Source organism: Morus notabilis, unplaced genomic scaffold (assembly GCF_000414095.1).
Source record: "Morus notabilis unplaced genomic scaffold, ASM41409v2 Scaffold18, whole genome shotgun sequence".
Taxonomy (NCBI): Eukaryota; Viridiplantae; Streptophyta; class Magnoliopsida; order Rosales; family Moraceae; genus Morus; species Morus notabilis.
The window spans coordinates 242951-252576 of NW_010358991.1; the positions used below are offsets into that span (position 1 = coordinate 242951).

General features: G+C 32.8%; 1 protein-coding gene across 1 annotated transcript; it reads left to right on the forward strand.

Annotated features, from left to right (window-relative positions):
• Positions 1-421: 421 nt before the first annotated feature.
• On the forward strand, positions 422-8594 carry LOC21391372 (linoleate 13S-lipoxygenase 2-1, chloroplastic). The gene is made up of 9 exons (XM_024162753.1): positions 422-930; positions 3103-3374; positions 4111-4348; positions 5276-5590; positions 5805-5890; positions 6075-6185; positions 6286-6587; positions 6982-7248; positions 7704-8594. The coding sequence occupies exons 1-9, from the start codon at positions 576-578 to the stop codon at positions 8461-8463; spliced, it is 2706 nt and encodes a 901-aa protein (XP_024018521.1). The 5' UTR covers positions 422-575; the 3' UTR covers positions 8464-8594.
• The last annotated feature ends 1032 nt before the right edge of the window (positions 8595-9626 follow it).

Below are 9626 nucleotides of genomic sequence, written 5' to 3' on the forward strand. Positions count from 1 at the left end.
ATAATTTTTATATATAATGATGAATCACTGATGAAAACGTAGTCATTGAACATGACTCGTTCATAAATGAAGATGTTAATATGAAGAAGATAATGGAAGTGATGGAAGAGAGGGACATATGCGGAGGACGAGAGGAGTATTTGCATCGCTTGATATTTTGAGAACAATTTTACAGTTTATATATGCATAATATTTCCGAAAGGATATAAATGTCTAATCCATTCATATATCAATGAAGTGGTATAACTGAACAAGCTACATGATAAAACGATCATATGTAAGTGATTGACTTATTAAAAGATTTTTTTTTTTCAAAATTAATCACGTGATTTTTACTGTACCCATCGTTTTCTTTCACGTGTAGAATTATTGGAATTAAATATGGTTCTTTCTCTACCTTTCCCTCTTATTTTTCTCTATAAAAAGTGCTTTATTAGATCTAATTAGCAAAACAAAGAGTCCCTTCCAAATATATGTGACTACCATCTCTAGCTATATATACATATCTAGCTAGCAAATTTAACCAAAGCAAAGTCCTCAGAAAGAAAAAAGAAATAAAAAGAAATCAAATAAAAATGTTGAAGCCCCAATTAGTGCATCAATCAAAAACTGGCCAAACTCTTGTTCCGTTTCCAAAGCCATTTGTTCATGGAACTGGATTACCAGTCTTCATAAGGTCCTCCGAAATATGCCTTAAGAACAAGCAAAAAAATGTTCATCTCGCCGGCGGCGGCGTTTCCGGCAACGTAAAAGCCGTTTTACGCGGTTCCGAGAGCAAGAAGGCCATCAAGGTTAAAGCTGTTGCGACGGTGAGCCCTACCGTTGGAGGGTTTTTGACAAATCTTGGTTTGGATAGAGGACTCGATGATATCCAAGATTTGCTCGGAAAATCTCTCCTCGTTGAGCTTGTTAGTGCTGAGCTCGATCCCAGTAAGTACTATATATACATACACCATATATATATATATTCAGTTCAATAAATTAATTCCATTCAACCATAAATACTGATTCCTCTGCGCATATACATGCATAGGACAGATATAGGTTAATTAGTACATTAATCTGTATGTTTACTTCTTAATTCTTGTTATAAGTTTGAATTTTTCTCATATTTTCTTTAAATATTTAGCTCAATAAAATTTCGAATAAAATTCTATATTCGGTTGTATTTTATACACTAAATATCAAATATTAATTAAGCACATAATTTATTGATCTATGTATACTTACGTTAATACTAATTATTTTCAAAGAAGAGTTTTATGTATTATGGATAGAGTTGACTACCACAAAAATGAGAGTCAATTTTGTAATCTTACATGTTAGGACACAATTGTTAAAAAGGAATTCATGCCCTTTTTCATTGAGATTCAATAGTTATAAGATAGATGCTAAGACTAATTTGTCACAATTTCATAGATTAGAACTTGATCCAGGATGTTTTAGAAGTTAATTAGCGATCAAAATGAAATTTGTTCTATAATTCAAGAATTAAAAATGAGTTTAATTGCCAACTTTAATTAACCACCAAGTCGAGGACAAGTGGGTATTGGGGCAACATTTTCAGACCATATAAGATTAAAAAAATATACAGAATAAACAGTTTCTAATATGAATTTAATAGTTAAGAATTATTAACTTTTTAATAGTTTATTTTTTCAAACCAATCACGTAAACTTTTGAAAGAAAAGTCAACACATGTACTGTGTTCTTGCACTACATCTACTTATTATGAACGGGACTATCCGCAAGTCTTTAATCATCTCGTCTAATCATTGATATATAATAACTAATAGTCTACAAATCATTAGCAGAAAGTCTAATTACTATTCGTCGTTTGTATCTAAAATAATAGATATTGCCTTTTTGCGTATCTCCCACATATAATGATAGTCATCTGACGTCAATTCCTATCACAAAAATGAGAGTCAGTTTTGTAATTTTACATGTTAGGACACAATTGTTAAAAAGGAATTCATGCCCTTTTTCATTGAGATTCAATAGTTGTAAGATGCTAAGACTAATTTGTCACAATTTAGTAGATCAGAACTTGACCTGGGATGTTTTAGAAGTCAATTAGCGGCCAAAATGAAATTTGTTCTATAATTCAAGAATTAAAAATGAGTTTAATCGCCACCGTTAATTAGCCACCGAGTCGAGGACAGTTAGGTATTGGGGCAACATTTTCAGATTAAATAAAATTAAAAAAATATACAGAATAAATAATTTTTAATATAAATTTAATGGTTAAAAATTAAAGACTTTTTAATAGTTCATTTTTTCAACACCAATCAACTTTCAAAACAAAAGTCAACACATGTACTGTGTCCTTGCCCTACATCTACTTATTATGAACGGAACTATCGGCAAGTCTTTAATCATCTCGTCTAATCATTGATATATAATAACTAAAAATCCGTTTAATTTATGGATTAAAATTATGAGATTAAAATTATTTTTAATTCACTTATATTTTTTATGAAAAAAAATACTATAATAAATTATAAATTATAATTCAAATTAAAAAATAATCCTCCAACCAATCTAATAGTCTATAAATCATTAGCAAAAGTCTAATTACTATTCGTCGTTTGTATCTAAAATAACAGATATTGCCTTTTGCGTATCTCCCATATATAATGATAGTCATCTGACGTCAATTCCTACGTTTGATTATCAGATTGAAATCTAGTTTTCACGATAGAAATGGTGCCAAGTGCGCATAAAACAAAACCTTGATAGAGATAGTGGTCCAAAGTCAATTACAAAAATCCCCATCACGTGAAAAATCAATAATAGAAAAGTCAATAATTTTAAATGGAGACGCATACATAAAAAAAAAAAAAATCTTATTGATTAGATAAGGTACAGTTTATAATATTTTTGATTTTCATCAAATTGTGTCAATATATCTAGCTTGCCCTAATCTGATACATATAATTTAACGTGATCCAACCGTTTGAATTTGTGTGCTGTCGGTAGAATATATATATTTAATTTCTTACTCCATCGAAGAATTCTTCATGTATTTTTTTTTTTCGATTGTTAAGCTATTAATTAATATAGGAACTGACTGTGTATACTTATATTATTATGGTGAAGAAACTGGATTAGAGAAAGAAACGATTAAAGACTATGCGCGTAGGCTTGGTAGGGACAACAATGGAGGGGTGTTATATGAAGCAGAGTTTGAAGTTCCAAAAGATTTTGGAAGAATTGGTGGGATTCTTGTGGAGAATGAGCACCACAAAGAGATGTTCCTCAAGGATATTGCCGTTGATGGTTTCCCTACTGGACCCGTCAACGTTAGCTGCAACTCTTGGGTCCATTCAAAGTTCGATAATCCGCAAAAGAGAGTCTTCTTCACAAATGAGGCAAGGACTTTTATATAAGTTATAGTACGAGACAATAATTATACTTGAACATGTCTACTTCTGTTATGGTCATGAATAATTAATAAGCTAGACAATTGAATAACGTTTTTCATTTTTTCATTTTGTTTTAAAGATTATTATCACTGCTGGTGCCCCCAAAACTTTATGGTCATTCTGAATTTGTTATCTAAACTTTAAAAATTCTCACTTTATTCATTGAATTTTGAATTGTTTTCACTTAACTCCTATTATAAATTTTATTAAAAATATATAAAAAAAAGAGAGTAATACAGTTACGTGATCTTTCTGTTTAAATTTATGTTAAAAACAAACATATAAAAACCACATGATCATACTTAACCTCCACTTTTTTCCGTTTGATTTCATCACAAATTCTTATAAAAAGATTTAAATGGGACAAATTTAAAATTTAATGGGCAAGTAGGAATAACACCAAAATTCAGGAGCATTAGTTAGATTAATTTTTTTTTTTCTTTTGAATAACAATAAGCGACATGAAGGGTATGGAATTATTAAAATAATTTGACGTGATAGTTACGTACATAAATAAAAATAATTTAATCAGTGCTTTCTATGAAATATATATATATATATATATTAAGTTTTATTTAATTCATTAACCATTTACTAATTTTTTTTTAAAAAAAAGCCTTTGATAATATATATTGTCATTCACTACGGATATATTAATTGGTAAATTGTTTATTTGGAGCAGTCGTATTTACCATCGGAAACGCCAAGTGGACTGAAGAGGTTGAGAGAAGAGGAGCTAGTGAGTTTGAGAGGAAATGGTGAAGGAGAGCGCAAGAAATTTGAGAGAATATACGATTATGATGTATACAATGATCTTGGAGATCCAGACAAAAATGCAGATCTCAAAAGACCTGTTCTTGGTGGAAAAGACCACCCTTATCCTCGACGCTGTAGGACTGGACGTCGTCGCACCAAGACAGGTTTATATTACTATACTATTCAACTTTCCTCCACATAATTATTTCATGAAAAATGATTTTTATTCCGATGGGGATAAAACTTCATCACTCACAAAATGGTGAGTCTCATTAAGTTGGGTCCTACCTATTCATTGAGTGAGACTCATCTTATATGAGTAGCGAGATTTTAACTCTCTATTAAGATGAATAAGTGTGCTCTTATTTCATACGTGTGATCATGATGATAATAAAAATATGTGTGCGTACATGTTTACATAGTAATAATAATCTTGTCAAGGAAATATACAAATATATATATATATATATATATACAGTAATAATTATGTCCAGGAAATTTCCACAAGTAATTTTATGGAATTATTTGAAATATAGACAAGTAGTGTTCCAAGTAATTTTTGCTTCGGATTCCTAGAGAATTTAGGGGAAAAGGTCCTACAATTTATTATTATTTTGTATTTATTATTATTTTTTACTTTGGGGTGGTTAGTCTGTATGATATTTCTTAATTACAATTTGAGGAAACGTGACTAAGCCTGGAACAACGGGTGAAATATGGGCCATGGCGAATAAATTAATCTATGTCGATTATGCGGCTCTGAGATTTCTTTTTTATATTTTTATTTAAAAATTTGAAGTGCGGTTTAAACCACAAATCAAATCTTTTTATTACTACAACTTCAACCTAATTTTAATTTCTTTAACATGTTTTTTTTTTTTCAGTGAAAATTTCTTTAACACGTTTTAGCTATATCTAACGATGTGGCTCATTATGAGGCAAATGATCATTAAATTTGGAAAAAAAAAAAACACACGCACAGTACACGTATCATGAAAATAATCTCAAAAAGTATGATATTTTTTCAAATTAATTGTTGGCAAATTTATTTGTTCTTTTTTTTTTCAAAAAAAAAAAAAAAAACTATGCAGATCCATTGTCGGAGGCGAGAAGTGGGAGTGTGTATGTTCCCAGGGACGAAGCATTCTCTGAAGTAAAACAACTAACATTTCAAGCAAAGACAGTGTACTCAGGCCTTCATGCCTTGGTTCCTTCCCTTCAGACGGCGTTCGTTAACCGTAAACTCGGCTTCCCGTACTTCACGGCCATCGACACGCTCTTCGATCAGGGATTGAAAATGCCTTCGGATGGCCCGGGAATTCTCAAGAATGTTCTCCCTCGATTAATCAAGGCTGCCTCCGACGCTGATGATATTTTACAATTTGAAGTTCCAGAAACAATGCTGAGTACGAAAACCTTTATACATATGAATTACGACAAAAGTACCTTTTTTACTTTCTAATTTTGCTTTTTGTTTGGAACTGGTCCTAATGATCTAACCTTTTTTTTTTTTTTTTTTTTTTTTTTTTTTTGGGGGGGGGTTTTTTTTTTGGGAAAAAATTTTTTTTGGTTTTTTTTTTTTTTTTTTTTTTTTTTTTTGGTGCGGGGTATATTTTTTAGGAGACAAATTCTTTTGGTTTAGGGATGAGGAATTTGCCAGGCAGACTCTTGCAGGTCTCAACCCATATAGCATTCAATTAGTCACGGTAAGTTCTTCTATTAACATAAATTATAACATATCCACAAATCAAAATGCGACAAATTATATCCATGATATATCACATCAATTTGGAATTACAAAATGTAAATACGAATTAGTATTTGTAGAATTACCCTATAAATTAATCGTATAGTATAAGGACTTACAAGTTGAGAATCTACTATATACAGGAATGGCCACTAAAGAGTAAACTTGATCCCGCGATCTATGGACCGCCGGAATCAGCAATTACCACAGAACTGATTGAGCAAGAGATCAGAGGTTTCGTAACTGTTGAAGAGGTACAAAAACTGAAAATTAATTAATTTGGTGACATTTTAATTAAATTTCACTTTTACGTATAATTCCTAAATTTTATATTTATTGTACATATATACACAGGCCATAAAACGAAAGAGGTTGTTCATTTTAGATTACCACGATCTGTTACTACCATATGTAAACAAAGTAAGAGAGATAGAAGGAACGACATTGTACGGATCAAGGACAATCTTTTTCCTAACCCGTGACGGAACGTTGAGGCCGTTAGCCATTGAGTTGACCCGACCACCAGTTGATGGAAAGCCGCAATGGAAGGAAGTCTTTACACCTTGTTGGGATGCCACTGGTCTCTGGCTTTGGAGACTTGCAAAAGCTCATGTCCTTTCCCATGATTCTGGTTTTCACCAACTCGTTAGTCATTGGTATGTACCTTTCAGCTCCTTTGTTCAAGTTTTCGCTAATTAGACCATCTTCAATCCAAATATTAGGACAAAAATCATATTTGTATTGGAGATGTTTTACGTTAAATTTATAAAATTGTATGTCTTTTTTTTTATTTAAATTTTTTACAAAAAGAATAGGGCTTTTATTAAGGATCCAGATTCTATGTCTAATTTTTAGTGTATTAATTGATGTCCAACCAATCAAATCACATCATATTATCCTATGATAAGTACAAAATAGTTAGTTAAAAAACAATTCAATTTTTTTTATACGATGTAACATGATATAACTAGTTAGACACTACATCAAAATTAGATATGAGATTTGAGTCCTTTTATTAACTTATTATATATCTTCTTGTTATTTTTGTAGGCTAAGAACGCATTGTGCAACTGAACCCTATATAATAGCAACAAATAGGCAACTTAGTGCGATGCACCCAATCTATAGATTGCTACACCCGCATTTTAGATATACAATGGAGATTAATGCTCTTGCTCGTGAAGCACTAATCAACGCCGGTGGCATCATTGAATCCTCATTCTCTCCTGCCAAATACGCCATGGAGCTTTGTTCAGATGGCTATGACAAGTTGTGGCGATTTGACCGGGAAGCATTACCAGCTGACCTCATCTCCAGGTAATAATGCTAGAATGCCAATGTCAATGTCAAAATTTGACATTTAATTAAAAATTACCTTTTAATACAAGGCCCTATTAGTTGATGTTAAATTTGGTATATATAATACTATATTATAATATTATGTGTTATTTTAGTACATCTCACAGCGTCTGAATTTTGATATTTGCATAACAATTGGGTTAATTGTCAAATTAATAGTTCAGAGGGCAATTTTTCAAATGATCACGAATAAATTTAGGGAGCACATTGATATTTCTATTACCAATTAACACATGCATTATCAATTTGGATCATATTGCAACGTTTAAACTTATGATTAATTATAAAATTAAAAACCTGGAAAACTTCAAAAAAAAAAAAAAAAAAGTCCAGTCCTACATAAAATTTTCACACATAATTTTTTTTATTATTTTTATCTAAGTTGTTGTTAATTAATTTTGTACTTATTCTAGGGGAATGGCCGTTGAGGACCCAAGCGCTCCACATGGTGTAAGGCTAACAATTGAAGACTACCCTTTTGCCGCCGACGGTCTCGTGCTCTGGGACATCATCAAAGAATGGGTCACCAACTACGTCAACTACTACTACTCCGACGCATCGAAAATCGAGTCCGACGAGGAGCTCCAAGCATGGTGGACGGAGATCCGCACCGTCGGCCACGCCGACAAGAAGGACGAGTCCTGGTGGCCGGTTCTCAAAACCCCAAAAGACCTAATAGAAATCATCACAACCATAACGTGGGTGACGTCCGGCCACCACGCCGCCGTGAACTTCGGGCAGTACACTTACGCCGGCTACTTCCCCAACCGGCCGACGGTGGCGAGGCTCAAGATGCCGACGGAGGACGCCGACGAGGTGTTCTGGAAGAAGTTCATGGAGAAGCCGGAGTTCGCGCTTCTGCAGTGTTTCCCTTCGCAGATTCAGGCGACGACGGTGATGGCGGTGCTCGACATTCTGTCGAATCACTCGCCCGACGAGGAGTACCTCGGCGAGGAGTTGGAGCCGTCGTGGGAGGAGGAGCCCGCCATAAAGGCGGCTTTCGAGAGATTCAATGGGAGGTTGAAGGAGCTTGAAGGGATCATTGATGGTAGGAAGGCCGACAAGAGTTTGAAGAACCGGTGTGGGGCTGGGATTGTGCCTTATCAGCTTTTGAAGCCGTTTTCGGAGCCTGGTGTCACTGGCAAAGGAGTTCCATACAGTATCTCCATTTAAGTAAATATATATGCTCTCTACTTTTTTCTGGGGATAAATATTGAGAGTTTCTGAAATTCCTAATATGTTCATTATGGTTTGAATTGAGAATGTATTTGAGTTTGTGTTTGAGTGAGTCAAAACTTGAATTTATATTTGGATAATATTTTAATAAAAACTCAATAGTGATGAAAAATTTTAATAGGGTATATGGGTGGAGTTTTATTCATTTTTTCGTTGTGAACACAGAGAAAAAATAATCTCAATCAGAATTAAAATGAAAAGTTATGACGTTTTTAAGAATAGAAAAAATATTGTTCATTAACTTGAGTTTGAGTTTAAGAACTTGAGTTGAATGAAGAACTTGAATTTAGATTTTAGTCACAAATTCAAGTTAAAACTCAAGTTCAAACTCAAATTTTACGAAAGAACATGAACTTGAATAAAATTGTAACTTGAACTCAAATTTTTTTCGAGCTTGGGTGCAAATGATAAGAAATTCGAATATCAACCCGGAAAAGAAAGGAGTGAAATGAGTGTTTTTTCGTCCTCTTTTTTTGGGAGGAAATTAAGTTTGTTTTGTTAAAAAAAGAAAAAAAAACCTATCGAAACCCTCAGTTCTGGGCTTCCAGCAACCGAAAGTAAAGCAAAAAAAAAAAAAAAATGAAATTGGTATATCCTTAATATGTTTCTGAAAAATCTGGAAGTCGGGAACATATATTTATATATATATATATATTCAGGTACCGGATTAATTTAATCATGTTATCATTCAAATGCTTGAAGTAGCTAGGCAGTCTTCATGCCATCTAAGAAGCATCATAAAAGAATTTTTCCTTCACGAGAAGACTGACTGAGGATCTGGTGGCCTTATTTGTTGTGAAGGTTTATAAGCTTGACTAAATCCATTAATAATAAGTCTATGCGTAAATTACCTTACAATATGCATTAACTAGAGTGATGAGTACTTTATTTAGAGATGGAGGGATTTTGTGTAAGACCTGCAAATAAATTGATCAAGTAGAATTAATTGCTTTGATTAAGTAGAAAACTCGCTAAAACAATATATAAATTGCCGTTTAAAGTTTCAAGTACTAGCTAATCTAGTCTACCTATGCTCTTCTTTTCTTCAACTAGCACGCGCTTCTCTAATTTGTACTCCTTGAAAAGAATTAATTGACCAC

Excerpts from the sequence above, each read along its gene's own strand:
- LOC21391372 (XM_024162753.1), top strand. The coding sequence starts at position 576 with ATGTTGAAGCCCCAATTAGTGCATCAATCAAAAACTGGCCAAACTCTT. Across the intron at positions 3,375-4,110 it reads GAGTCTTCTTCACAAATGAG|TCGTATTTACCATCGGAAAC; the intron begins GCAAGGACTTTT and ends TATTTGGAGCAG. Across the intron at positions 5,591-5,804 it reads AGTTCCAGAAACAATGCTGA|GAGACAAATTCTTTTGGTTT; the intron begins GTACGAAAACCT and ends TATATTTTTTAG.